This window comes from Panthera tigris, chromosome E3 (genome assembly GCF_018350195.1).
Source record: "Panthera tigris isolate Pti1 chromosome E3, P.tigris_Pti1_mat1.1, whole genome shotgun sequence".
NCBI classification, from domain to species: domain Eukaryota; kingdom Metazoa; phylum Chordata; class Mammalia; order Carnivora; family Felidae; genus Panthera; species Panthera tigris.
In genome coordinates this window covers 18,212,190-18,239,832 of record NC_056675.1, presented here as the reverse complement: position 1 = coordinate 18,239,832, position 27,643 = coordinate 18,212,190, and the positions used below count along the sequence as shown (strand labels likewise).

General features: G+C 57.1%; 4 protein-coding genes across 8 annotated transcripts; 1 reads left to right on the top strand and 3 right to left on the bottom strand.

The window, feature by feature from the left end:
- The first annotated feature begins 219 nt into the window (after positions 1 to 219).
- TBX6 (T-box transcription factor 6) lies at positions 220 to 4,533 on the top strand. The gene is made up of 8 exons (XM_007093465.3): positions 220 to 520; positions 603 to 837; positions 1,731 to 1,998; positions 2,077 to 2,223; positions 2,300 to 2,370; positions 3,520 to 3,593; positions 3,676 to 3,859; positions 3,943 to 4,533. Exons 1-8 carry the CDS (start codon positions 403 to 405, stop codon positions 4,154 to 4,156), a joined length of 1,311 nt encoding a protein of 436 aa, XP_007093527.2. The 5' UTR covers positions 220 to 402; the 3' UTR covers positions 4,157 to 4,533.
- Positions 4,534 to 5,028: 495 nt separating this feature from the next.
- PPP4C (protein phosphatase 4 catalytic subunit) lies at positions 5,029 to 12,312 on the bottom strand. The gene is made up of 9 exons (XM_007093466.3): positions 12,257 to 12,312; positions 11,847 to 12,014; positions 8,392 to 8,443; positions 7,764 to 7,814; positions 7,444 to 7,545; positions 6,713 to 6,886; positions 6,493 to 6,619; positions 5,476 to 5,665; positions 5,029 to 5,383 (listed from the first exon to the last, which is right to left on the bottom strand). Exons 2-9 carry the CDS (start codon positions 11,942 to 11,944, stop codon positions 5,254 to 5,256), a joined length of 924 nt encoding a protein of 307 aa, XP_007093528.1. The 5' UTR covers positions 11,945 to 12,014; positions 12,257 to 12,312; the 3' UTR covers positions 5,029 to 5,253.
- Positions 12,313 to 14,313: 2,001 nt separating this feature from the next.
- ALDOA (aldolase, fructose-bisphosphate A) lies at positions 14,314 to 19,778 on the bottom strand. Of its 4 annotated transcripts, none has more exons than XM_007093467.3 (9): positions 19,732 to 19,778; positions 17,041 to 17,167; positions 16,749 to 16,960; positions 16,090 to 16,144; positions 15,798 to 15,958; positions 15,359 to 15,442; positions 15,066 to 15,240; positions 14,704 to 14,903; positions 14,314 to 14,618 (listed from the first exon to the last, which is right to left on the bottom strand). In XM_007093467.3, the coding sequence occupies exons 2-9, from the start codon at positions 17,150 to 17,152 to the stop codon at positions 14,523 to 14,525; spliced, it is 1,095 nt and encodes a 364-aa protein (XP_007093529.1). In that variant the 5' UTR covers positions 17,153 to 17,167; positions 19,732 to 19,778; the 3' UTR covers positions 14,314 to 14,522. The 4 variants fall into 4 exon arrangements, with proteins under 4 accessions (XP_007093529.1, XP_007093530.1, XP_042827124.1 ...); XM_007093468.2 differs by lacking the exon at positions 19,732 to 19,778 and adding an exon at positions 18,489 to 18,680; XM_042971190.1 differs by lacking the exon at positions 19,732 to 19,778 and adding an exon at positions 17,367 to 17,522.
- Positions 19,779 to 20,020: 242 nt separating this feature from the next.
- On the bottom strand, positions 20,021 to 27,643 carry LOC107180655 (keratin-associated protein 10-2). 2 transcript variants are annotated; one of them, XR_006212311.1, is made up of 6 exons: positions 27,593 to 27,643; positions 27,317 to 27,352; positions 26,347 to 26,490; positions 25,999 to 26,154; positions 20,259 to 20,787; positions 20,021 to 20,105 (listed from the first exon to the last, which is right to left on the bottom strand). XR_006212311.1 is itself a non-coding variant. In XM_042971191.1 (5 exons), exons 2-5 carry the CDS (start codon positions 27,320 to 27,322, stop codon positions 20,674 to 20,676), a joined length of 420 nt encoding a protein of 139 aa, XP_042827125.1. In that variant the 5' UTR covers positions 27,323 to 27,352; positions 27,593 to 27,643; the 3' UTR covers positions 20,245 to 20,673. The 2 variants fall into 2 exon arrangements, 1 of the variants encoding a protein (XP_042827125.1); XM_042971191.1 differs by lacking the exon at positions 20,021 to 20,105 and having other exon boundaries at positions 20,245 to 20,787.

The window sequence follows — 27,643 nt, the reverse complement described above, 5'->3', positions numbered from 1 at the left end:
TCCATCCCAGGGTCCAGGCCCCGCCCCTCAGTAGCTTATCCCTAGCCGGGGCTCCCCCCGTGGGAACGGGGACCAGCTGGCCGGAAGCGCCAAACTGCGTCCCTGTCGAGCCCCGGGGATCAATCAGGCCGAGGAGTTAATTATGTAATGAGGGGGCAGGGGGTCGGGGCTAATGAAGCCTGGGGTGGGGGGAGAGAAGGGGAGGGTACCCAGGTATCCGGCCCCCTCTTGGACCCCTTCCAGGCCCCAGGGGTCTCCACCCAGCCCAACTCCAGGGCCCCAAATAGGGGAGGGGCTGTGATCCTGGGTCTGGAAGGGGCTGAGCTGTGAGCTATAAAGGGGGCATCTCTCAGCACCCGGGGACTCTAGGCAGCGTGACCTGAGGCCAGACAGGACTACTCCATGTACCATCCACGAGAGTTGTACCCCTCCCTGGGGACAGGCTACCGCCTTGGGCCCCCCCAGCCGGGAGCAGATTCCAGCTTCCCGCCTGCTCTGGCAGAGGGCTACCGCTACCCTGGTGAGCATGGGGGCCAGCTCCGGTGTAGAGGCCGTGGGGGGCTGTGGCCCTCTGCTGGCTCTCATTCCTCCCCCATCTCCAGATCTGGACACTCCCAAATTGGATTGCTTCCTCTCCGGGATTGAGGCTGCTCCCTGCACCTTGGCCGCTCCCCCACCCCTGCCCCCGCTGCCCCCAGCCCTGGGCACTGAGCCGGCCCCCCCAGCCCCAGACGCCCTTCATTCGCTCCCTGGAGTCAGCCTGAGCCTGGAGAACCGGGAGCTGTGGAAAGAGTTCAATTCCGTGGGAACAGAGATGATCATCACCAAAGCTGGGAGGTGAGGGGCTGGGCCAGGGTCAAAGGGCCCAGTGTGCTCCTGGTGGGGGTCTTTTGGGAAAGGCAGAGTTCCTGGTGAAGGGGCTAGGTTTGGGGGTTCCTAGAGGGTCTAGAGCACTGCCTAAGTTCAGGGTGTGATTGTGGCCTGGGTCACAGGTTACTCTACGGCAGGATCAGGGGTCATTCTGTGGCAAAGGTCAAGGGTCAGTCTGTGGAATCTGTAGCTGGTTTAAGGACCAACCTACGGCAAGGGTCTTAGGTCAGTCTGGGCCTGGGTCAGAAAGTCCGGCTGGGTTACAGTAAATTCATATGTGGCCCAGATCAGGGGTCAGTCTGTGACTGGAGCCAGGGTTCAGGCTACGATTGGAGTCAAGGGCCAGCCAGTGACCAGCATTCAGAGTAATCTGGCCAGGATCAGGGTCAGTAGGTGACTAGGTCTGGGGTCGCCCTGGAGGCATGGCGTGTGGCCTGTGAGCCAGGAGCTCGGGCCTGAGCGTGGTAAGTCCTCGGTCCCGCTGAAGGCAGGACACTGTTTTCCTGAAGCAGGTGTGTCCGGCAGTGTAGACTGTGGTGCTGGAGACTAGGTGAGGAGACCAGAGTGGGGAGCAGTAGGCTCTTGGCAAGACTTTAGGGACAGAAGCGTGTCACCACTGCTTCTGCAGATGGAGTTTGAGGGTTTAGGAGTCCAGAGTCTGACTCTGCTCCTAATCTGTGTGACCCTGGTCAGATCACCTGTCTGTCCCATCACTTCCGGCTCAAAGACCCTGCCCTCTGGATTCTAATTCCACCTCTCTCAACGTTTCTCTGACGAAACCGGGTGAGCGCCGGTGGTGGCTGCGCCCACCCCTGGCCAGTGGGTCGCGCCAGGCCTCTCCCATCCCCTCCCCTGTCCAGGCGCATGTTCCCTGCTTGCCGAATATCAGTCACTGGGCTGGACCCCGAGGCCCGCTACCTGTTTCTCCTGGATGTGGTTCCAGTGGATGGGGCTCGCTACCGCTGGCAGGGCCGGCGCTGGGAGCCCAGTGGCAAGGCCGAGCCCCGCCTGCCTGACCGCGTCTACATTCACCCTGACTCTCCTGCCACTGGTGCCCACTGGATGCGGCAGCCCGTGTCTTTCCATCGTGTCAAGCTCACCAACAGCACGCTGGACCCCCATGGCCATGTGAGGCCCTGGCTGGGACAGGCTGGGGGTTGGGGGTGGGACCCCAGGCGGGGAGTCATCTCGTTTCTTCCCTCTCAGCTGATCTTGCACTCCATGCACAAGTACCAGCCCCGCATACACCTGGTGCGGGCAGCCCAGCTTTGCAGCCAACACTGGGGGGGCGTCGCCTCCTTCCGCTTCCCCGAGACCACATTCATCTCTGTGACAGCCTATCAGAACCCGCGGGTAAGTGACCCTGCTGGAGGGGGTGGTGGGCCCCACCCAGGCCGTGGGAGCTCTGACCCCGAATGTGTGTCCCCAGATCACACAACTGAAGATCGCAGCCAATCCCTTTGCCAAGGGCTTCCGGGAGAATGGCAGAAACTGTAAGAGGTGGGCATTGCTCATTCATTCACTCGTTCCTTCAGCAAACGGCCCACTGTGTGTCTGGCACTGTGCTGGAAGCCAGGAACACAACAGTAAGGAAAAACACTTATTCGCTCGATGGTCCCACAGATACTTGTCTTAGCACCTGCTGTGTGCCGGGCACAGTTCCAGGCACTGGAGATCCATCATGAAGAAAAGAAATGAAGCCCCTGCCCTTATGGGACTGACACTCTAGTGGGCAGAGTAGACAAGTAAACACGAGAAATAAGTAAAATATAATGTGTTAGGGATAAGTTCTGAAGAGGAAAGAAAGAAAGGAAGACAGGAAAGACTGGAGTGGGGTATTTATTAGATGAGAAGCCTGTTCCAGGTCCTGAAGGGAGTATGGGAGGAAAAAGTCCTGAAGGAAGTGGATATCTGAGGAACAGCGTGCCAAGAAGTGGGAACAGCATGGGCAAGGGCCCTGAGGTAGGAGCACACCTGCGGTGTGGCTGGAGTGGAAGAGGCGAAGAGGCAAGTGAGAGGCAAAGAGGAGCCAGGCTTTGTTGGACAGTGAAGGTTTATTTAGGACTTTGGCTTCTGTTCTGAGTGGAGCTCTCTCAGTCGAGCTGTTCCTTGCCCTCAAGGGGTGTACAGTCAGGCAGAAGAGACAGCCGTTAATCAAAGGGTCACCCTAACAAACACACAGCAGAACAGTTGACAGATGCTATGAGGGTGGTGGTGTAGTGCCGTGGGAAGTCAGAGGACTTCCTTGAGGAAGTGAGACGAGAGCGTGAACTGAGCCAGGGATGAGGTGAACAGGTGAGCAGGGGCAGACGAGAGGATTCCAGAGGATGGCTGCCAGGCAGCCGGTGATGGGGAGGTGGCCTCAGCCCACGTCCTGGCCTTCTAGCTTGGGAAGGAGTTTCCCAAATGCAATGGAGGCAATAGGAAACCACTGGAAAGGTTTAAGTGGAAGATACTTTGCCCTTTCTAGTCCCTTAATTCTCTGGCCTTGAGTTCCTTCATCTGTAAAATGGGTATAATAATGGCACTTCCCTAACAAGGTCCCTGGGAGGGTGAAAGGCCTGGCACCTGGTAAGTGCCATTATTACCACCATCATCATCATCATCACTATCATCATCATCATCATCATCATTGTCACTGTCCTCTAGGGAGCGAGATGCCCGTGTGAAGAGGAAACTGAGGGGCCCAGAGCCAGTGGCCACAGAGGCCTATGGGAGTGGAGGTGAGCGTAGTCTCAATGGTGATGGGGGCCAGTCCTCAGATGCTGTTCCTCCTCAGCCCGACCTCTCTTCTGTCTTCCCCAGATGCACCGGGGGGCCCCTGTGATTCCACACTGGGGGGGGACGTCCGTGAGTCAGATCCCGAGCAGGTCCCAGCCCCCCGCGAAGCGGCCCAGGCCCCGGCTCCTCCGTGTGGCGGCTCCAGTGCCGAAGCCTACCTTCTGCACCCTGCCGCTTTCCACGGGGCTCCCAGTCACCTTCCAACCAGGCGAGTGGGACGAGGGCGCAGAGTTGGGCTGTTTCAGGTCGGGGAGCCCTGCGTCCTGTCCTGACACCTCCTCTTTACTTCAGGAACCCCAGCTTCCCTGAGGCTGCGGACTCTGGGCGCCCGGCCCCCTACTCGGCCGCATTCCTGGAGCTGCAGCCTGGGCCCGGGGGCTCAGGATACCCAGCAGCTGCACCCCCAGCCCCCTTCGCCTCGCACTTCCTCCAGGGGGGGCCCTTCCCCCTTCCCTACCCCGGCCCTGGGGCTTACCTGGACGTGGGCTCCAAACCTATGTACTGAGCTCTTGCTGGGCCCCTCTGCCTCCCTCCCTGTCCTCGGTCCCAGACCTCCGCCGCCCTTCCCCCAGGCCTGCAGCCCCATCACTTCCACTGGCCCCATCCCCCACACCAAATGGCGGCCCGGGGGGGCCTCCCCCACCCCACTTCACACTTTGATTTCACTCCCACCCACCCTGGCTTCAAAGCTCTGGCTAAGCTGCTGGGAGTCCAGCTGGGGCCAGCTTCCCCTTCCAGGCTCTCACCTCGGTGTGAATGGAGGGAGGCTCTGCCTGGCCAAATGGGGCCACTGCCCAGCACCCCCTCCTCCTGGGCCTCAGCCTTGGGCTCTGCAAGTTCTACCCCCTCGCCCCAGGACAACCCACACCAGTTTGTTCTCAGGACCGGAGTATTTTTGTTAATAAAACTCAAAAGACCTCAGTGCTCTGGAAACATTGGCTAATGGTGTTTAGCCCTGGGCAGGGCTGGGTGAGCAAAGGTTTTGTGGGGAGACCCGAGCCCCAATTTACACTTGCCAGTTTCCGGCTGCATGACCTCGTGCATGTAAATCAACCGGCTTTGGTGCTGTTTCCTCTTCAGGGAAGTGGGGAAACGTGAATGTCCTGACCCTCACTGTTTTGAGAATTAAATAAGGCTGCTTCTGAGAACCCAGCCCTCTGCCTGGCATGGCGGAAGCCTTCCCGGAAGTCACTGTCACTGGATGCAGACCAGGAGGCTCTGGGGCAGTCAAGGTCCTCAGGTCTGCCCCAGGCCCCAAGGCCGGCATCGCTGCTCAATACCAATCGAGTCTGACACAAACCCAAAGACCATTTTTCTCCTTTTATTAGAATTTTTCTTTCTCTCAAAATTTTTTTATCTAAAAACAAACAAAAAAAAAAGGAAAAAAGAAAAACAAAAAATTATTGGAAACATCATGGTTCAAGTGGGGAGAAAGGAGAGAAGCGTGGAGCGGAAGCTCCAAGCGTCTCCAGAGAAAGTCCTCACCCTCGAAGTGCCCTCTCTGGGGGGAGAGCAGAGCCGAGACAGCCCCCCAACACCCGGCCTCCGTCTGGAGAAGAGGGCAGAGTCACAGTGGTCCGAGGGCCAGAGGGGCTGGAGGGATCACAGGAAGTAATCGGCCACGGGTTTCTTGGAGGGGATGCCCCGGGTCTCTTGGGGCGCAGCCTCGAAGATGATGAAATCTTTCTGGAGATGCTCATCTAGCTCCAAGATGGCTGCCACATTCCCACAGCTAGAAGCGGAGGGCAGTGGTGTGAGAGGAGTGGCTCAGCCGGGGCCCCGGGGCCCCACCCCCACCCCCTCCTCCTGGCCCAGGCAGCTCACCGGTAGCAGTAGTTGGGAGCCGACCACACAGTGAGCACAGTCTCATTGAAGTGCCACTTATAACCTTCCATCACCAGTTGGTGGGCGCGACAGATCATGTCAATGTCGTTGGCTGCATTAAACTGGGCCACCACGTCACTGCCAAACAGGTAGCCAGCCCCACGGGGGCTCACGCCCCAGCCTGTCGTGTCTGAGGCAAAGGAAGGTAGGGATGGGGGGAGAGGGTGTCCTCGAGGTTTCTCTGGTGCCCACCGCCCTTCGAAAGAGACCATCCTGTCCCCCTCTCTCAATCAAGCCCCATGGGGCCAGAGCACACGGCCTGTGTTCTGGGGGATCCTGGAGACAGGACAGCAAATGCTGGAGAAAATCAGCTCCAAAGGAGAAAGAATTTTCTGACGGTTGGAGCTACCCCACAACCAGAGTGACCATGTGACTTACAGGCCAAACAGGTGCACACAAAAGCGAGAGAAGACACTTATAATGACCACATTGGTCCAGCAGGTGACAACAAGGGCTGTCCTGGCCGCCCTGGGAGCAGTGGCCAGGCAGGCGGGCACGGCAGTGAGGGGGCGGAGGCTGTGCGTGTTACAGCAGGAGCTCTGGACTGGTACTTGGGAGACTCGGCGTTCAGTCTTGGCTCTGCTCTGTACCAGCTGGGGAGCCCCACAAAATGAGGGACGTTCGTGGGGCCGTCGTTCTCGGAGTGTGAACTCTGCAGAAGCCCCTTCAGGTTCAGGGGGCCAATGATTTTGTCCCAAACAGGCCTCTGAGCGATGAAATACACACCCATCCCCTCTCCGAGCTCACGAGCACCAGCTGCCCACACTCCTCCTCCTCTTTGAGGGTGCCAGGGGGCAAGCCGGCCAAGTGCAGACGCCAGTGAAGACCAGCTCCGCTCTGCTCTTCCCTAAGCCCGCCTGGCCTGTCTCTTCAAGGCGCTTGCTTTAGCTACAAGACCCCCTCAGTCTCCTGCCACACTAAGGGTAGAGCCACCCTGCCCTGCCTGCCTGCCCTCACCTTCAGGGTCAGACCAGAGCAGGTCACACATGGGCCCGTCATGGGGCACTTCTTGCTTTCGGTCAATCGTCCGGATCTGGTCCAGGGTCTGGATAGAGGGGGAGAGGCCCCCATGCACGCAGAAGATCTACAGGGGGACAAGAAAGGAGTCAAGGCCGGCTGAGCCCAGCGCCTCTTCCCCCGCGAGTCCGATCCCCGCGGGACCCGGTAGCCGGCCCACCTTGCCATCGATGATGGCCGACAGGCTGAGGTAGTCAAAGATCTCAGTGCAGTAGCGCCACACGGTCACCGAGCCATATTTGCGCAGACACTCGTCGTAGAAGCCGTAGACCTGGGTGATCTGGCGGCTTTCGTGGTTGCCCCGGATCAGGGTGATTCGGTCAGGATAGCGAACCTGGAGGGGGCCACCGATCCAGGGCTGGGGGCTGGGCTCTGTCCCTCCCTCACAGCCCCACCGGCCCTTCCCAGATCTCCTCATACTTGCCCACCCTGTCGCCTCATCACTACCCCAGCCCAGAGTCATGCCATCTCTTGCCAACCTCGCAGGCCCCGGTCCCTCCTCCAGGGGATTTGAGGCTGACCCCTCCCCATCAACTACAACCTATCGGTTCCCCTTTCACCACTAAGTCCTTACCGAGACCCTCAGGTGCTCTGTCATCTGGCCTACCAACGGATACCGCACCCAGGTGAACTCAACACCCTGCCACTTTCCGAGCACGGGGAGCCTCCATTCCCTCCCCTCCAATGCCGCAGCTCCGCCTTCTCCTCCAGGAACCCCATCAGATGCCCCCGAGCCAAGGAAAGCTGCTCTGCCCATCCCCGGGCAAGCTGAACACCAGCAGGACGGCTCAGAGCTGGGGGTGGATGGAGAAGGAGACGAGGGCAGGAAGGACACAGACAGGTCAGGCCGGAGGCGGCCCGGGTGTGGGCACCGGAAGCCCGGGTTCCCACCTTAAGTGCCAGCAGCAGGAGGAACGTTTCGACGCTGTAGAAACCACGATCCACAAAGTCCCCCATGAAGAGGTAGTTGGTCTCAGGGACGTCGCCACCCACCTGGGGAGGGAGGAGTGGGGGGAGAAGGGTTTGCTCGATCCTCGCCTGTCCCCCGCTGCGGCAGCCCATGTGCCGGTCAAGTTGAGGCCCTTCTTTCACGGAGGGCCCACCAAACAGGAGGCCTCTCGCTCACCCAAGTCAAAGCTTCCACTCTTAAAATTAAAGGCGTCTTCCAGTCACCCCCCAGGTCACCTGTCCCAGAGTCTCCCCACACTCACTCTGAACAGCTCCTTGAGGTCATAGAATTGCCCGTGGATGTCGCCGCATACCTAGGAAGTGAGGAGAGCTGGGTGGGAACTCGCACAGCCGGAGAGCCTTCGCCTCCAGGGGCTGGCCTTCGGAACACCCGGCGCGTTAGTAGCTCCTTATCGCTCCCGGCTAAACCCCAACTTCTCAGGGCCACCAATCTACTGTCCTACCCAGACTTTGTCTGCTCTGGCATCGCCCCCCATCCCGCACTGAGTGCCAGCTGTTCTGTGGGCAAGAGCTAAAACTAGGGTCTCTCAAGCCAGGCCTGTAGCTTCTGGAGGACCTGGCCCCCTCCTCTCCGTGTTTCCCTCAAGGAACCCGGAATAAAGCTACTAATGACACGGAATACACAGAAATGTGTGGGGTAGAATCACTCACCAGATTCAGAGTCCTTCTGCCCTGACCAAGAGTATCCCCCCATCAGCTCAAAAGACCCTTCCCGTAACATCCATTTCATATAGCAAGGCTCCCTTGAAGATGGGAGAGGGATACACGGGACTTTCCGGGCTCTCAGGGATGAGGGGCAGACCTCTGTAGCCCACAAGATTAAGGGGAACGGCCATGTGCCTAGGCTCTGGAAGGACACGCGGTACTCACTGTGACTGGCGAGTCCACCCTCTGTACGTTGCTCTCCTCTACCAAGATCTCTCTGGGGACGGGAGAAGACCAGGGTCACCACGGCCAGGCCAGCCCAGCTCAGCCCAGCCCAGTTCCCCATCTTTTGGAAGGGAGGATCTGAGGTGGGCCTTGAACCTCTAGGGGGAAGGAGTGAGGTGTGCAATAACATCCCCAGGATGGGCTGACCGCAGGCCTCCCCAAGGCCAAGAGGCCAGAGCCCAAACTCTTGCTGCGGCATTCAAAGCCTTTCCAAGGAGACAGTGGCCTTTCAAGCCCTGACCCTCCCTGTTGCCCTCTTTCCCACATCCAGTGCTCGTTCCAGAGAACAGACCCGCTCGCCACACAGAGCTCTCTGCTCACGCTGCTCCCTTGGCCTGGAGCGCTCCGAGACCGTGCCCCCGGCTGAGCCTCCTCTCCGCCCGGCACGGAGGCTTTCCCCACACGGTCCGAAGGCACCCAGTGATCAAACACACCATCAAAGCGATGCGCTTTTGCCTTATTTAGAGGGAGTGACAACTTTGTTCTTTCGTTCCTCCCTGCAGTGGAGTCTACTACTACTCAAGAGCGCGTGACGTGAAACCACTCTGTCAGCTACACACACACAGCGAAGTAAGCGGTGCCACGTTTCCAGATTTCGCCCTTGGTGATGACGGCAGCGGTGACCACTCCAGTTCACGCCACACCCCAGGACTGTAGTAAGAGCTTGGTGTCGATGACACAAACCCAACGGCCACCCCCCAAGGCGGGCACTGTGATGACACCCGCTGCTCAGGCGAATAAACTGGCCACGGTCATACAGGTGGGATTTAATTCAGGCAGCCTGGCGCTGCCACCTAGTTACTCTGGTGTGGGGGGCGCCCAGGCACTGGCCTTTTTCTGCCAGCCTCCTCCTAGGAGACAAGCAGCTCCCTGAGCTCCGAGAACGGATGCTTTCACCTATGGCCCTGAAGATGCTCTCTATGAAAAAGGTGGCTCGAGGGAAGTGCGCTTGCTTGGCTTTCTGGGAATGGGGGGACGTTCGGGGGAAGGCACCGGCAGTGATCGAGCGGCCATCCAACAACCAGGCCCTCCCGCTAGGAACGCATCTGGCGTGAAACACTGTTCCACATCAACTGCTTATGATGACCTCCCCAATGGACTCAGGGAGGTTCTTTTCCTCCTCGACAGAAAAACCAAGGCTTAGAGAAAAAAGGGGGGCAGGATCACGGTCACGAAGCTGGAGAGTGAATGAACTGAACTCAGGAGCCCAATCTCCTATGAATCTGTGCCGGCCTCATCCACAGATTCCGGGCCCAGCCTCCAAGCCCAGCTCTGTCACTCACAGCACATCATCCGCCCTCTCAGGGGTCACACCCGCCCACCTTTACTTCCACATCGAATGCTACCTTTAGAAAAAGCCTGCCAAAGTGCCAGCCCCTGTCCCTACAGATGCAGAATCTCATCTGAGCTCCGTAAGGACTTCAAAGACTTGGAGAGATGGAGAGACTTGACCAGGATTACATTGTTTATAGGTGATGAAGCTGGGACTCGTATTGAAAAGCACCGGATTCAAACCCTCTTCTCTTTTCCTGTACTGGTATTTTTAGTAGGACTGAGTTCAGTCCACACACTTCACGCCTCTCTAGTTCCAAGAGTTTGAGACTATGTACCCTGTGAGCAAGGGGAGGTTCCTGACACTTTCAGCCTTGGCTGGGCCCCTGGTGGGTCTCCAGGAGGCCATGGCCAGGTGCAAGAGTTGTTCCCCCTTCAGAATGGGCCCAAGATAATACTGGCCAACTTGGGCCTCAGCCCAGTACCTCCCAGCCCCTTCTCAGTTTCAGCTGGATGGGACTCTCCCACTCCTCAGTCCTCTATAGCTCCCCAGTGCTTTGTACACAGTTTAAGTGTCTCTGCTTGGCTGTCAATGAGCATGGAGTACAGTGAAAGATCTGGATCCAAAATGAACCTCCCCTCCAACGAGCTGTGAAACTTCAGGCAAGACATTATCTTTTCAGAGACTCAGTTTCCTCTTCTGCGAAACACTCACGCTTGACCTGACGAAGCCACAGGGCTGCTGCCAAGAGCAATGGAGACGGAATAAATTACCTCTCTGTTATTCTGAAAACTCCACCGTGCTATTCGAGCATTAGCTATCCTCACCACCGAATCAATTCAGGCCCTCTGGGCAAGATGAGTCTAACAGGAAAAAGAACAGTGCCAGGCAACAGTTGGTTTAAGTTCCTAAAAATGCCACTCAAGACAGAGAGAACAGGGATGACTAAAAACATCTTGGGGCTCGTCCAGTCAGGGAAATTTTCTTCAAACGGCAAACACAGTCACAGACAAAAAAGGGCCTTGCCTGTTCACCAAACAGGCCTCATCTCGCTGCTATGAGTCTGTCTGTGTGAAGTAAAACCAAGCAAGAGTCTGAGAGCCACAAGTTCAGAACCTAGCTCCGCCACGTTCTCTCTGGGTGACCTCAGTCATCAGGCCTCCAGGAGTCACGTTAAATGGAGCAAATAGTCCTGACCTCACAAAACTGCTGTGAGGAAGACGGAAGTTCCTTGCCAGTACAAGGCCTGTTGTGGAACCGTGGGCCTGCTGTTCAACAAACATACGGTGGTTCTCCTGGCTCTTTCCCTACAATTCTCCGGCACGGTGCAAGCTTCAAACAGTACCTTAGGGGAGGCAGGTTTAAGTGGTCTCCTTGCTGGTGCCCACACATCTCGGGGCCTCCACTCCTGCCCTCATCCTAGTACGAATGTCCTTCCTCCCTGGCCCTGCTCCCATCAGCCAGCCAAATGATTTTCATCCTTCCAGGCCACCTTCTCTTAGAAGCCTTCCCTGATGACTTCAGTCCCTATCAGCAATGCCCTCTTCCTACACGGTAACAACAGTAACACCTAAGGATCAGTGAGCACTTACATTGTACCCAGGAACTATGCTAAGCCTCAATGCTAAGATGGCTGTGACGAGTCAATAAGTTGGTGCGTGGGGTGGTGAGGTCCCTGACAGTTTCTTCATTTGTAGACTGGGGACCTCAAGATCACCAACACAGCCAGTAAGTGGCAGAGCTCACCTCCCAACCTAGAACCATCACATTCCAAAGCCTGAGCTCCTAACCACTACATCATCCTACTTCCCACAGAACTCAAGGGTTGGGCTTATCCCCAGAGTTCAGCTCCTCCAAGAAACCTCTGTTCCTCCCGCAGGTAAAGTTGTTTCCATGAGCTTCCTAAGTATCTTATGACTCTCTAACGCCACTGAAAACGCGTCACTTCATACTTTCGGTGTCTTTATCCAGGTCTGTCTTCTCCCAACAGGCTGGTTGCTCGAGGGAAGTGGCCCTATTCTGCTCCTCTCTGGGAAAGATGCCAGGATGATCCAGGCCCCAAGTTCTCACTGGCTTTGCCCTAGACCGGAACCCCCTTGGGCAGAGGGACCACCAGGCTCACCTGGCCTTAGCGCACAGGGCCTTGACTTCGCTCTCTTTGATGAGCTCGCAGCGCCGCAGTTGCTCGATCTGCCGGTCCAGGTCGCTGATCTCCGCCATGGCCCACCACCCGCCCCCGGCGCGGGTCAGAGCCGGGGCCGCCGCCCCCTCCGCACCGCACAGGGGTCTCCTGAGGAACGAGAAGACGAGTCCGTGGATCAGAGCGTCCGTAGGGGGAGCGGGGGTGGGAGGGTGTGGGTGGGGAGGCAACTAAATTCTGGAGCTTGCCCGGCCCCCCCCCACCCCCGCCTCCCCTCACATCGGCCCCGGGACCCCCAGCGTCCCACGGCCCTGGCCGTTCCCCGCTAACTCCCGCCGAACCCCGCGATCCCGCGCTCGGGACGGTGGCCTAGAGGGGTCTCAGCCTATTACCGCCGCCGCGACTCCGGCTCCGGCTCCCGGACTCCCTGCCTGCCTTCCTCCTTCCCTCCGCTTTGGGCCGCCGCCACCGCCGCTTCTACTTCCGGCCCCGCCGCGGAAGCAAAGGGAGATCAGTTCCGCCGCGCGCCGGATGTGGCGTCATACACACCTTCCCCCTCGCGCGCCGCGCCCTTGCCCCCACCTCTCGGAGCAGAGGAGCGGGGATGAGCCGAAGGAAGCGGATGTGGGCAGCGTGCGGGCGGAGGTCACCGGGGGCCCGGCGGACCCGCCTCTTGCGAGCTGATGGACGCCTCAGTCCGCCCCACTCCCATCTCCGTTAGGGAAGCAAGCTGAGCCGCGGGGCCGCCGTGTAATTTTGTGACACGCTTTTATTTACCTGTTTGAGTCGGCCTACCCATCCCTGAGGGTCACCCTTGCAGCCCTGGTGCTTAGAACGAGGCCTGGCACAGTAGGCATACCTAAACATTTGTTCAGTGGCTGGAAGAATCCTGTCCAAATCTCTTTCCATGGCCCCAGAGAAATCTCTGCCGTAGAGGACCTCCGAAGTTAGAGGCAGAAAGGAGTCCACCTTGCCCACACCGAGTCTGGGCCTCGGTCAAAATGACCTCCCCGATTCCAGAACAGTACCCCCCGACACCCCTCAGTTGCTTCCTGTTGCCTGCAAGTTTTATTTTATTTTATTTATTTTTTTTTTTTAAGGAATCGGTTCTAGTATCTCCACCTATCACACGTTCTGGAATTCACTGTTAGTATAAAAAGCCCACCCCCCACCACTGGAATTTGGGGAAGTGACTGGTCTGTGAGCATACTTGGTGTCTGAGGCTTTGCACATGCTGCTCCCTTTTGAAAACTCCTTTTTGCTATCTTCTGTTGACCTTCAATTTTTATTTGCTTTAAGACTTTGTTTCAGAGAATTGAGTGAGGCTAGGCACAGAAGTGAGGCCAAAGTTTAGAGAGGCACTGGGAGTGGGGTTGGTTTTGTATGTAGGCAATAGATGCAAATGTGCACTGAAGGAAATGACCAAGTTCTTAAACTCCTAAAAAGTCCTAGGTTAAGTCAGTTCTATGCACATCACTACAGGAATTCAGTAGGTCCAGAGAGATCACAAAAGTCAAGGTTATTTTTTTCCCTCCAGAAGGGAGCTCAGACAGCAAAGGGCCCAGAGGGAAATTCAGGAAGTGGCAGGACTCACTAAGATCCCTGGTTATAACCAGGGCCTTTAACAGCTCAAGAAACCTGATGCAGTTACTGCTACAGCCCAACCTGGGTGACTGGGAAAGGGTTCAAGGTGCGGCAGAGGCATTAAGTACGGGGCCTTCGTTCTGGCTTCATGGAACGCAGCAGCTATGTTGGCCCAGTTCTTAACCTGGAGCCTGCGCCCTGTGTTGTTGAGGGGGCTGAACAATCAGTGTTGTTGAGGGGATTGTTGGAATAAATTCCAGGTTCTTCAGGCAGTTCCATGGTCCAAGGAAGATTAATTAAGAAACCAGTTCTAATCCCATCTCCTGTTGAGATGGGAAAACAGACAAGCTCAACAGTACAGATTAAGGACACAGGCATTAATAATCTCGTCTTCATCAAGAAAGTGCAACCTCAGGCAGCACGGACTTAAGCGGGAGATGGGAATAACAACACCCACTCATACAGATCACTTGCGTGGTGTTGTGTCGTGTCGTGTCACCTGGCTCATACCACTCAGGAAATGTTGGCTTAGGTCAGTGGCTGTTTTTGTCACGGGGGCCTTGTGCACCTGTGAGTTCTGGGTCTAAAAGTGAGACTGAGCCTAACACATACTCCCCCCAACTGTGAGCCTTATCAGGTGCTGCTGGTAAAAGCGGATGGGGAGCTTGATCGTAGGGAGAAAATTTCACGAGCTCTCTTCTTGAAGCCCTGGGCAAGCATAAAACAAAGCAGGAAGGTCCTCTCCCAACCCATTCACTTTTCTCCTGCCCAGGAAGGAAGAACAGGAAACAAGGGATCTTTCTTCTAGGCCCTGCCACCTCCCCTGGCCCTCCCCGGTCCTGAACACCAGACACGAACGGCACACTCCCCCTTAAATAGATGTTTATTGGCAGTGGGCTGGAAAGAGCAGTGGAGTTAGCATATACAGACAACACCACACACCAATGTCACATGGGAGGCAAAAGTGATGGCAAAGAGCAGCCTGGAGCCCTGGGTGAAGTCCCCTCCTCCAGAGTGAGTGTGGGAGGGGACGGGGCCTGGAGTGTTGAGGGGGCAGCCTTAGGACACCTCCGCTTAGTAGGCATGGTTAGAGATGAAGAGAGACTCGCTGGCTGCGGCCCCAGCCTGACCACTTGGGGTGTACTTTCCTTGGCAAGCGAGGCTGTTGGCCTAAGAGGGGAGAGGAGCCAGAGTGAGGTCTTATCAGAATCCCGTCTGCCCCGGCACCCCGCCCGCCTCTTGCCCCCATCCTTACCAGGGCTCGCTTGACATACTCCTCCTGGGCAGCCTTCAGGTTCTCCTTCTTTCCACCCCAGGCCTTCAGGGCAGAAGCCTGCAGGGCTCGGCCATAGGAGAAGGTCAGGGCCCACGGCTTCAGCAGGGGGCATTTGTTGATGGCGTTGAGGTTGATGGATGCCTCCTCCTCACTCTGGCCTCCAGACAGGAAGGTGATCCCTGTAGAACAAGGGGTGAAGGGGGGGAAGCAGATATAGTCATAGACTCAGGGCTTGGTAGGAGCCCCTAGAAGCTGAGCTGGAAGTCAGACCAAATGGGCGTAAAGATTGTGGGCACAGTTCATCTACCTCCCAGAGGTCAAGATGAGGATGTGGGTCTCACCAGTGACAGCGGGGGGCACCGTGCGGCGCAGAGCTGTGACGGTTGCCATGGCAATCTCCTCATGAGAGTATTTATGGGTGCAGGCGTGGCCTGGAGTTACCATATTGGGCTTCAGCAAAGTGCCTTCCAGGTAGATGTGGTGGTCACTCAGAGCCTTGTAGACAGCAGCCAGCACCTAGAGCAGAGCAGGGCCAAAGTCAGTTGCGATCGAGGCGGGGGGAACAGGGGTCAGTCCTACAGCCCTTGGCCCAGTCACCTATCCACCATACTGCCCAGGCAGGCAGGGAACTTACCTTCTCGGTTACATACTGACAGCGCTTCAAGTCATGGTCCCCATCAGGGAGGATCTCGGGCTCCACGATGGGCACGATGCCATTCTGTGGGGTGAGGGACAGGGTGGCCTTGAGGCCTTCTAAGCTGAAGCCCACCCATAGCTCTCCACAGCTATCAGCCAAGATCTTATCTCCATGATGACAGAGACTCATGGCCTCACGGCCCTCAGCAGACTGTAGGGTACAGGCATCTCCTCCAAGACACCCACACAATCCCTATTCTGCTTCTCTGCTCACAGAACCCCCGAGTGTCCTCCACAGGCCCGAGCCTGATGCTTGGGGAAGATCCAGAACAACTGCGCTGGGGGAGGTACGTATCCTGGCAGATGGGTGGCAGGCTAGCTGACACTCTGGAACCAAATGAGGTGGGAGGTGGCCTGCTGGGGAACTGGAGGCCCACCTGCTGGCAGATGCTGGCATAACGGGCCAGCACGTTGGCGTTTTCCATGATGGCAAGGGCTGAGGGGGTGTGTTCCCCAATCTTCAGCACACAGCGCCACTTGGCAAAGTCGGCTCCGTCCTTCTTGTACTGGGCACAGCGCTCAGACAGCCCATCCAGCCCTGGAGAGGGAACAGAATCGTCAGAGCACAGCAGAGGAGGGGGCAGGCGGTTCCCCACTCAACCTCGGCACCCAGAGGGCTGGTGGCCTGCGCGAGTCAGTCCATAGGGCAGGGAGCAGAACGGTTCTCACCTTGGGTGGTAGTCTCGCCGTTCGTTCCTGCCAGGGGTACCACGCCCTTGTCCACCTGTTGGGGCGGGGGGGGGGGGGGCAGCAACAATATAAGACAGGAGGAGTGACCTCTAGTACTCCACTCTGCCCCTCACTTTACTTAACCTTAAGTGATACCTCACGGTTTGCAAATGTTTTCAGTTAGTTACAATACCTGGGCCTAGGAAGGAAAATACACGGGGAGGTTACTGGACAGAGCCTGGACTGCTACCACTTACTAACTCTGCGAGCCAGACACTTCACTGCCTTGAGCTTCTGGGTCTTAGTCTGTACAAGGGAAACGCCTTGCTCTTGGAGTTACGAGGATGAAAAGTGCCAAGCAGGGGTACCTGGCTGGCTCAGACGGGGGGAGCATGTGACTCTCGATCTTGGGGTTGTGAGTTCGAGCCCCACACCGGGTATAGAGATTACTTAACTAAAATATTAAAAAAAGAAAAGAAAAAGAAGCCAAGCAGTTCCCATATGTTTCTGGCTTTTCTCACACATGCTTCGGAGGTGGCCTGGGGCAGACTCCACTCACGTCTCCAGGCTCCCAACCCAATGTCCACCCCCACCCCGGCCTGCCACTCTGATTTCTTTCCCCGAGATCCATCTCATATCCTGAGACCCAGCCCCCTCACCTTGATGCCCACAACACCGCCCTTGGATTTGATGACTTGGGGGAAGGGGCGGCCATCGTCTGTCTTCTGGTACAGTGTCTCATGGAAGAGGATGACACCCCCAATGCAGGGATTCACACGGTCGTCGGCAGTCAGCAGCAGCTGGCGGTAGAAGCGCCGGTTCTCCTCGGTGTTCTCGGTGCCGATGGACTGCAGCCGCTTGGCAATGCTCCCTAGGAGCATCGTATAAAAATAAGAGGATCAGCCTGTCACCCTCAACCCTGGGCCCTCCTCCACTGTGTCCTGCCCGTACCAGTGGACTCATCTGCAGCCAGGATGCCCTTGCCCGGAGCCACAATGCGGTGAGCGATGTCAGAGAGCTCCTTCTTCTGCTCTGGGGTCAGCGCTGGGTATTGGTAGGGCATGGTGCCGGTCAGTTCCTGGCCAAAGGAGGCAGACAGGGGAGGAATGGTTAGCTGGGTCTTCCCATGGTCTCCCCACAAGCAGGGCCCCTTGCCTGGAGGTCAGGACAAAGGTTCCCTCCCCTCCCCTAGTCCACACTGGGCAGGTCTTGGGGCACTTCCTGTGCCCAAGCCTCCCCTACACCCAACTTCCCTGTACTAGGCCTGCCTCCTGTACCTTCCCTAACTTTGTTTGTTGCTGGGTGTTTCCCACCTTAGGGTGGGGTTGCGTACTGGCATCTGTGGTAAAGCAATAGGCCAGAGACATGGAAAGACAGGTCATGTAGAAGCTGGACCCTTCTGGCTTGCGCTCTGCCATGGGGTCACCTTGCCTAGAAGCAGAACCGAACCGGAGTATTTTAGAATTTAGAGGTCGCACATCAGGCAGAGGGCCCAACAGAAGGACCCAGAGAAGGGAAAGCTCTGGGCTTCAAGTCCCACAGAAACCAAGGGCCAGAGCTGAGACTAGAACCCAGATCTTCTGACTGCTGTACGGGATCCACCCAAGATTCCAGGGCCGGCCCAGGCTCCAAAGCCTCAAGGACATCCCAAGGTCAAGCTTCTCCTCCCAGGGTTGGGGGAGGGCCTTAGGAAAAGGGTGTTAGAAAAAAGGGCAGGAGGGTAACGGGAAGCCCAGGAAAGGGCAGCAGAGGAAGCCCAGCCCAAGGGGGAGGAACGGGGTAAGGTTTACCGATCGCATTGCTCATACAGGGTAAGAGAATTGTAGAGAGGCGAGCGGCCCCACCCCTTCCCCTGAAAATGCTCCTGTCTGCCCGCCCGGCTGCAGCTGTTCCAGGCTCACAATCAAGGTCACCAGATAAGTAAAGGCACGGAAAGTGTTAACTGAGCAGCACGCGCCTCCAAGGGGTTTCCCCTCCTCGCCAGGGGGGTCCCACCTCCCAGGGCAGGGACCAACCACGCTTTCGGAAAGCCTGAGAGTATACGAGCTGGCCCCCACCCCCTCGCTGCCTCTTAGGATCACCGCAGAGGCAAAGGGGCCGTAATCCTTTGCACCTGGGATCCCAGCAAGAAAAGGAGAAAAGGAATGGCCCTTCATCTCGTCCTGCTTCCTCCTCCGCCATGACTCAGCGCGCGTAGTCGCTGCATTGCGCAGCAAACCAAGGAAACTCAAGCTGAAGACGGTTGAGGAGTCCGGGCTGGGAGCATGTATGTGGGAGGTAGTGGGGCGCGGGGAGATGCTGGGACGGGGGAATGGGGGTGGGCTCCGACCCGACCGGCCACTGCCCCCAGGATCCTTCTCCAGGGTCCCTGACCTTCGCACACGGCGAGGGGCGCTCACCTGGCACGGGAGGGGGCGGGTTTGCGGGGTGCGGCGGTGGAGGGCGACGGGCCGGCGAGCGGACTGAGGGAGCGAACGCGGCAGTCGTCACCAGCACCCTGGTTCTGCGGCGCGTTCCAAGCGGAACGCAGCCTACTCGGCTCCGGAGGGGGCGGCGCAGGGGGCGGGAAGCAGGGAGGTGGCGCCGGGCTTATAAAGGCACCGCGCCAGCCTCCGCCGGGTTTTTTCCCTTGAAGGGGGCCGGGAGAGCGCTGGCGTCCAATTGCAGGAGAGGAACGGTGGAGAGGCCGCCCCCGAAAGGCGAAGCCCGGAGGCGGCGCTTGGGCGGGGACAGCGCTAGGAGAACACGATCCCTGCCCCCCCCCCCGCCACCCCCCGGCCCCCTAGGACGTGACTCGGGCCACATCCTTCGGGTCGCCTGGGCTCTCCACCCCCCACCCCCCACCCCCCCGTCTCCCTTCTCCCCCCAGTTGGCGCGTTCTGGGGAGCCGTGACTCAGCCGATTAGGGGCCCCGGAGGAGATGGGAAGGGAGGTGGGGGCAAGTGGGTGCAAGAGCCTGAAAGGACGGAGGCTCAGCCTCCCCGTCTAGGCCCAGTCGCGCGGCCGCGGGGCAGCCCCAGCTTCCGGCCTGCGCTGATGCAGCGTGTGTCACACTGTAACAGAACCCGGAGGTTGGGCGTCTGCCGGCCTCGCCTGCAGGCTCGACTTGCGGGCTCTGGCGCGCGGGGCCGCCCCTCCCTGGGTCACCAGCCCAGGCGGAAGAGCGGCGGGGGGGAAAGGGCGGCGAGTGGCTGCCCCGGGAGGAACTCGACGGGGCGGCGGGGCTGGCGGGGGGCGGAGGCCGGGCGGCAGCCGTTCCGGGTGGCCCGCCCGCGCCGGTATAGGCGCCCCAGCCGCCCGGGTCGGGCTCGCGGCCGCGGCGGACCGGCCTCGCCGTGCGTGCGCACGCCCTCTCCGCCCGGGCCGGGGCGGACCCGCCTGCGGCCCCCGCCGCCATCCACAGCCAGACTGCGGCGGAACCGGCCGGCCGCCGCTCGCCCAAGCGAGTCTGGAGATGCAGTGCCACAGTCCCCGCGCAAACGTCTCCCTGGGACCTGACTTCCCCCTCCAGACTCAAACCTGTCCCTAGCCGGTCAGCCCCCAGATACATTCCGAGTCCCTCATCCTACCAGCCAAGCCTCCCCTCCTAATCTGGACCCCTTAGGCCCAACCCCAACCCTGCGGCGTCCTGCTGGCGCCCACCTGCGAGGAGGCTGAAGGAGCGGGCAGAGCCTGGTCAGCAGCGAGTGAGCCAGGCCGCTCCTGGGCTGGGTTATAAGGCAGCTCCTGCCCTCCCCCCAGCCAATGTCCCCAACCTTCTCCGGTGACCCCTGCCCTTTCCTTGCCACGGATCCCCTGGCAGGGTCCTATATTTAGGGAAACCTGAAGCCCCTGACATTCAGGCCAGCGTGGGGCCTAAAGTGAGAGAAGGGGGAGGAAGCTCTGGGCCTGCCCTAGTTGGGGGGCAGGGGGAGGGCCCCTGCCCACTCACCCGTCCATCTGAGGAAATTTCTTCCTTGGAAATCCAGCCTGAGGCCCTCAAAGGTTGTCAAGAGAAATCAATCTTTGCCAGGGATCTGTGGGGAGGGAAGGAGAGGAAAGGGGACTCAGATCTGTGGCCCTCTCTGCCTCCTTCTCAACCCCCTCCCCTCTGGGCCCTGATGATGGCTGTTGTGATTCTCAGGAGACCAAGCTTTTGGCGGGAGAGCAGCTGCAGGCACTACACTCACCTCAAAATAACCAAGAGTCCGTGGACAAGGTGTGGTTGTGGTACCCCTATATCCTGACACTCAAGGCTCAAGTTTGTCCCATAATGTGGTCTGTGGTGAGCAGTGTCTCCCACCCTCACCTTCAATTTTAACAGTTTATGTGGGGAGGAGGAGAGGCGGGGAGGGGCACCTGCCAGAGCACTAGCCCCTCTCCCTCCTGGCCCCCCAAAGGGGTTGCAGTCCAGCGGGCCAAGGGCTCTCTGAGTCCTGCTCTGCAGGAAGCCAGGCTCTCCACAGCTGGTTCCCGGGCTGATGAGCTGGGCAGGCCATTTGTGGTTCCAGTGGTCTAGAGAAAGGTGTCCAGTGGCCCCTCAGGGAAAGGGACATGTGGGCCCAGGAGGTTGGCCGCTCCCCAAAGGGCAAGGACTCCGGGTCCTCATCGGAGCTTGATCTCAAAGCAGAGACAGTTGAGGCTCTGGCAGTCAGGGAGTTGGCACGCACAGGCACAGTCGCAGAGTGGGCAGCAGCGAGGGCAGCGAGAGGCCCAACCCTGAGGGAGAGGAGAAAGGGGTGAGGGCGGTGGGCAGGAGGAAGGGTGACCAGTGCCCTACACTGTTTCCCTCTCAGGGGAGAAGGGAACAGAGAGGCCTGGAGAGTCCCATTTGCCCAGTGGAACAGAGGGTACCGTCTACCATTCTTGGGAACAAATCAATTCCCTGTGCTATTAAATCAGCAAGGAGGCAGTGTTCCAAACAACTGAGTTCAGGCGGTTCTTTCCTTCTTCCTATTTAATAGACAAGGAGACCGAGGACCAAATAGTCCTATTTGATTAAGTCCCAATGTTCAGCTCCAAGAGGATTCTACTATATCCTTGTGGCCTCATTCAATTCCAAGCCAGGAGACCGGGGAAAGCACACATTTTCTGTCCATGATGAAAATGGCTTGGTTTTGTGAATTTCGTCCTTGGCATGAGACCAGATTGTAGGATCTCGTTCATCATTTCTGAGTGCCTGCTCCATGCAAGGCACAGACTGTATTCATGAATGACTTTTAAAAAATCTCAATTGTCTTTGAGAATGGTACTGTACAGATCTAAGAAAATTTTTTAGTGTTTCACACAGAGTCACCTCTCTTTTATGTATCAGAACCTTGCACAGGGGGCCTCTTTACAAACGAGGCAATGGAGGCTTAGAGAGGGGGATACCCCTCAACACCAATGCCAGGAATACCAGCTTCCTTCTGGGTCTGCTGGGACAGGGACAGTTTATCTCATGTCACCACTGGCCTAGCACGGGTACTCGTGCTCAGTAGGTATGTGAGAAACAAATGAATGTTGAGTGAGTGGATAAATCAAATCATTTCCCCCTCTTTGGGCAAAGAAGAAAGAAGAGGGCTTCAGGGAAATCAGAAGGGTCTGTCTCTTGGGAACTAGGAACAGCATGTCCTTAGTGACAAGAACGGAGAACTGTCCTAGGTCTCCCTTCCTGCCCTGTGACAAGGGTGATCTGTGACTGCTTCACGCATGGACTGGAGTCAGGCCAAGTGGCTGGGGTGGGACACACCCAGGACGTGACAGGAGATTGGCTCCTGGAGGCCTGAGGCAGAGCTAGTGACAGTCACAGTTGCACAGCTCAGTCAGACACCAGGCCAAGCCAGGAATAGGGGAATGACCTTTCAAACAGCTGAGGTTTGGGGGTGCGGTGTCAGATGACTGGTGAGATCAGATATCAGTAGGGGCTGCGGTGAGGGGAGGGGATCTGCCCGCCGCAAGGACAGGGGTCTGAACGGGGCTGGTGTAGTGCCAGCAGAATTGTCTCTCAAGAAGGAGGCCAGAGGTGTCATGGTGGAAGGGAGACTGAAGTGGTTCCCTTGTGTTTGATGCTGGGGGTGGTTTGGGGCCTCCCTGGGGAGTCCCAGTCTGGGCATGAAGCGGGCTCTGTGGGTTTTTGGAGGACCACACCGTCCGTCACTCCCTACACAGGACCGGTGGCTGAGAGACGCTCCATTGCCATCACCTCAGAGGAGAGGGTATGAAAAGTATTTCTGGGCTCTGTCCACTGGAAGGGTTTACAGCTAGTCATTTATAACTGTCTAATGGATTTCTCGACTCTCACAAGCCGCCATGAGGCTTCTCAAAGGAATCTGCTACTTCAGTACATTAAGCAAGAATGCCACAAGACCGTTAACCCTTGTGTGTTAGGCTCTTTCCGCTTCGATTTCTCTCACTTTGATTTTGGGAAGGCCAGCCATCTTTAGTGGTTAGCGCTCGGGCCCGGATGTGAATCGAATTCAGGCCCAGGTTTGGCTAATTCATGTTTTGAGCCTCAGTTTTCTCATCCAAATATAATGCCTCCTTCATAGGCTCATGGCGGCAAGCACAATGCCTGGTACACAGTGAACACTCAATGGCAGGCAGATACTCTTGTCCCCGTTCTCTCCCCCAGGTTTTTAAATAGGCTCCGCGCCCAGCATGGAGGCAAACCGGGGGTGGGGGCGGGGTGGGGGGTGGGGGTGCGCCTTGAATCAAGAACTGAGCCGAGGGTGCCTGGGTGGCTCAGGTAGTTAAGCGCCGACTTTGCCGCAGGTCGTGATCTCGCGGTCTGAGAGTTCGAGCCCCGTGTTGGGCTCTGTGCCTACAGCTCGGAGCCCGGAGCCTGCTTCGGCTTCTGTGTCTCCCTCTATCTCTGGCCCTCCCCCACTCGCATTCTGTCTCTCTCTCTCAAAAATAAACATTTAAAAAAATAAATAAAATAAACATTAAAAAAAAAAAAAAAAAGAACTGAGCCGAGATCAAGAGTCGGCCGCCCAACAGACTGAACCACCCAGGCACTGCCCTGAACAATAGTTCTTAACCCTGATGTGCCCCAGGGTTTGTTTAATTAATTAATTAATTTGTTAAAAATGCACAAAATCCAGGGCACTTGGGTGGCTCAATCGGTTGAGCAGTCTGACTTTGGCTCAGGTCATGATCTCACGGTTCATGTGTTCGTTCGAGCCTCGCGTCGGGCTCTCTGCCGTCAGCGCAGAGCCTGTTTCACATCATCTGTCCCCCTCTCCGCCCCTCCCCTGTTCGCACTATCTCTCTCTCTCAAAAATAAATAAACATTTAAAAAAATTTTTCTTAATTCACAAACTCCAATCCCATCCCAGACCTACTGAGCGTGGGGCCTGGACGCGTGGTTTTCTATGTCTCATATGTGCCTCTGATCACACACAGGGCTGAGAACCAACCATTGCGCTGTATGACTTCATTTCTCATGGTCTAGCATAACTGCCTACTTTTTCTTCTCTGCCCTTCATTCGAATAGAAGCCCTGTGCGGCTGGGACCGTGTCCAGCTTGTTTTGCTGAGCCCCTAGGGCCTGGCACAGGGCTTCAACAGTGACTCCATAAATCTTTGGTAGGTGAATACATAAGTGAATGAATAAATGAATGAGTGAATGAATGAGATCCTTGCCACATGCTTGTGAAAGAAGGCAGAGCAGGCAGGTTTGTCTCCCAGAAAGGAAAAGACACCTGGGTTTGTGTCCTGGCCTAGGCCTCAGGTGACTCACTCAAGCCTCCGTAAGCCTCAGTTTCGGACAGCTATAAAGTAGGCAAGAGCTTTGTAATATTTGTGGTCCTTGTTACTATAAGGAAACTGAAGAACAGACACTCTATACTTCGTACAGAGACGGCTCAAGGACAGAATGATCCTGCCCTGCCCTGTGCCATTCTAGAATCCTTCCTTCCTGGCTCTGGCTGAAGCCGGATAGATCAGGCCCTGAGGTCTCCAGGTCCAGAATTCCTCACTCCATCCTCATGGGTCTGACCAGGGAGGAAAGGCCCAGACTGACAGAAGGGGCAAAGGGCAACCCCTCCCGCCCCTCCCCCCACCCCCCCACCCCCCCCACCCCCGCCAGGAGAGGGGGCCAGAAATCACTTTGTAATTCAGCATTTCCTATAAAATAGGAGTTTTTAGGACCCTGGGTCTTCGTTTTCCCCTTTGCCCTCTTACCCCCAGTCCTGGGCTCCTCTCCCGGCTACCCCTCAGAAACCAAAAGCAGATTATTTGAAGGAGAGCCCCTTGCCTCATAATTTATTTCAAAACTCACAACTTCTCCCAGGAATTCAACCAACTAAGGTCCGCACAAGTTGGGAATTTGCTGGGTCTTTTATCCTCCCTCTTTCCTCCCGGGGAAGGTCACCACTTCAAAGGCAAGAGCTTTGCTGTCTAAATCTGAGCCCCAAATAGGAAGGTGGTCAGTTACATTTAACATCGTAAAACCCACAAAGGCAAAAATGGCCTGGCCTCTGGGAGCAAGGCTCCTCCCTGAGGATTCTGTTTCAACACACAATGGAGCAATTTGCTCTGCAAGAGTCCGACTGAACCTCCCGGAGGCAACTTGTCCCCCTGCAAAACCAGGATAAAAATACTTAACTATCTACACACACAGGCATAGCTAGGGGGTCAAGGTGTGATGTCCAGGTCAAAAGGGCAAGTAGCAGTTGTGATGAAACAGTATGTGTGGTATGATCCCATCTTTACCAAATAATGGCATAATATAGCAGGAATAGTACTGCATATTAGTATATGAGGGACGTACACAAAATGTAGCAACCTTGGTTATGGAGCTGGTTTATAAAGTGACTTGTACTTTCGATGTTTTTCTTTTTTTTTTAATTTTTTTTTTCAACGTTTTTTATTTATTTTTGGGACAGAGAGAGACAGAGCATGAACGGGGGAGGGGCAGAGAGAGAGGGAGACACACAGAATTGGAAACAGGCTCCAGGCTCCGAGCCATCAGCCCAGAGCCTGACGCGGGGCTCAAACTCACGGACCGCGAGATCGTGACCTGGCTGAAGTCGGACGCTTAACCGACTGCGCCACCCAGGCGCCCCGCTTTCGATGTTTTTCGACACGCACACTGTAATCAATGCTTTTCATAATCAGTACTATATAGCTTTTTAAAAATACCCAGCGCTCTTGGGGCGCCTGGGTGGCTTAGTCGTTTAAGCGTCTGACTCTTGATTTCAGCTAAGTCATGATTTCATGATTCATGAGATCGAGCCCCACATCAGGGTCTGTGCTGACAATGCAGAGCCTGCTTGGGATTCTCTCTCTCTCTCTCTCTCTCTCTCTCTCTCTCTCCCAAAATAAATAAACATTAAAAATAATACCCAGGAGCGCCTGGGTGGCTCAGTTGAGCATCTCACTTCGGCTCAGGTCATGATCTCGCAGTCCGTGAGTTTGAGCCCCATGTCGGGCTCTGAGCTGACAGCTCGGATCCTGGAGCCTGCTTCGGATTCTATGTCTCTGGCTCTTTCTGCCCCTCCCCTACTTGTTCTCTCTCTCTCTCTCTCTCTCAAAAATAAATAAATGTTTAAAAAATACCCAGCTCTCAGGGTTGCTGAGAAAATAATAATGCCAGTAAAAGTGGCACACTGTCTGGAATGTAGTGCTCACTCAGTGAACAGAAGGAGTGGTGAGAGGGGTCGTTTATATTTCCGTTTTCGGAAGCCATTGTGTGCCCTACATGGTACTCACCTTTCTCCAGCTGCCACCCTATTTTCTTCCGTCAAAGCAGTTTTCAGCACCAGAAAAGTATGTGATGTGCTGTTGATGGTGTCTTGGGCTGTCTCCCACTGAGCCAGGACCCCGAACGGGGCCTGGCCTAGAGCAGGTGCTCAGCAATCAACGTTGTTGAACAACAACAACACAAAAACGCACAGAGCGCGCCCAGGTCGGGGCTCGGGGAGCCAGGGACAGGACAAGAACTCACAGCTTCGGTGGGCTGGGGGCAGCAGGCATCCAGGCAGCGGGCGGGGCTGGGCAGAGGGAAGTCGCAGGCTTCCGCACAGGTCCAGCAACAGTCCTGGGGCCGGGAAGCGCCTTGCTTCCTGCAGGGGGAGCTGCAGTCCGTGCAGCAGCCCTGGGCCTAGGAGATGGAAAGGGCTCAGGATCCGGGTCAGGTGGCATGCGGGAGACAGGAAAGGAGGGACCGTGATAGGTACAGATGCGGGGACTAAATGGCAAAGGAGCCTCAGAGTAAGGGCCTGCAGATGAGGGCACCGACTGACCGCCTCCTCTTCCCCAGAGCCCACCCTTCAGCCTCCACCAGGCCCCTCACCAGCAGGCAGTGTCTCGTCAGCAGCACTACACCGAGCAGCAACAAATAGATGCCCACAGCGATGAAGACGATGGCGGGGATGGGGAGCAGCAGGGAGGGACTGCTGACGGGAGCCGGGGTTGGGTTCCACGGGCTAGAGGAGGCCTGGACAAGCACAGGAGGAAGGGGTGACAAGGAGGTGGGAGGGGCTGCAGGAAGGCAAAAATACCAGGAGGGACACCGGAGGTGGCTGGGAAGAGGGGAGGAACGGCCATCAGATGCTGGGGAGAGAGTCATTGGGACTGCACTATCCTGTTCCCCAAATGTGACCTTCCTCTGTCGTCCCCGTTTCAGCACCATCGGTACCTGTTGATCATTCTAGAATGTTCCAAGATGTGTTGCTCTTCCTCTCAGAATGCCTCTCCATAACGTATCTATTGTCTCTGATTCCTCTGTACTACTTTACTGTCCCTTAGGCCACATTACTGGCCGCTGACTGTCTTCCAACCCACAATTCTGCCTCTTCCCATCCCAGCTGTGTTGTGTATCTGTCCTTTCCTTCCAGTCCTTCAATGGCTCCCAGTGACTCAGTCCAAACTTCTTATCTCAGTGACAAAGCCCCCGAGCTAGCCCTGCCCGCCTCGGCCTCCCTCCTCCTCTCCACTCCAGCCATACTGAAGTCCTAGCAGCTCCCCAAACGCCTACCCTCTCTCCCACCCCCGAGGCTCTGCCCGAGCTGCTCCCCCAGCCTGGGATGCCTCTTCTCCTTGATTACTTGGCAAGCATCTCATCTTGCCAAGAAGCGCGGGAATGTGCGCTCCGTGGGAAGTCTATTCCCGGCACTGTCTCACAGCTCTCCTCCGGAGCTCGAAGGGTCTACGTTGGGTACAGAGCCCCCTGTCCAGTCCGGGCTGGAAGGCAGGCAAAGCCAGGGCGAGTTTAAGGCACTTAGGGGGTCCCTCCGGGAAAGGGTAAGGGGCCTAGGACTCACGGCCATGGGGCAGGACAGCGCCGGTCAGTCCAGGAGCTGCAGAGGAGAGAAAGTCCTGGGTCTCAGAGACTGAGAGGGGCCATTGGACTGGGGTGCCCGATACCCCCCGCCCAGTCTGGAGAAACTGAGGCCGAACGATGGCTACTGGTCGGGACAGTGGGGTCGGGGGTCCGGGGGATTCGGGGCGGCGCCCCCCTCGCAGGCCCCAGCCTGGCCCTGGCCACACCCTTGACTGTCCCCACACCCCGGCCCCCTCCGTCCGCTGGTCCCCAGCACCTGCACCCGCGGGGCCGCGGGCAGTTCACGGATTCCGCGCCGCGCTCATCC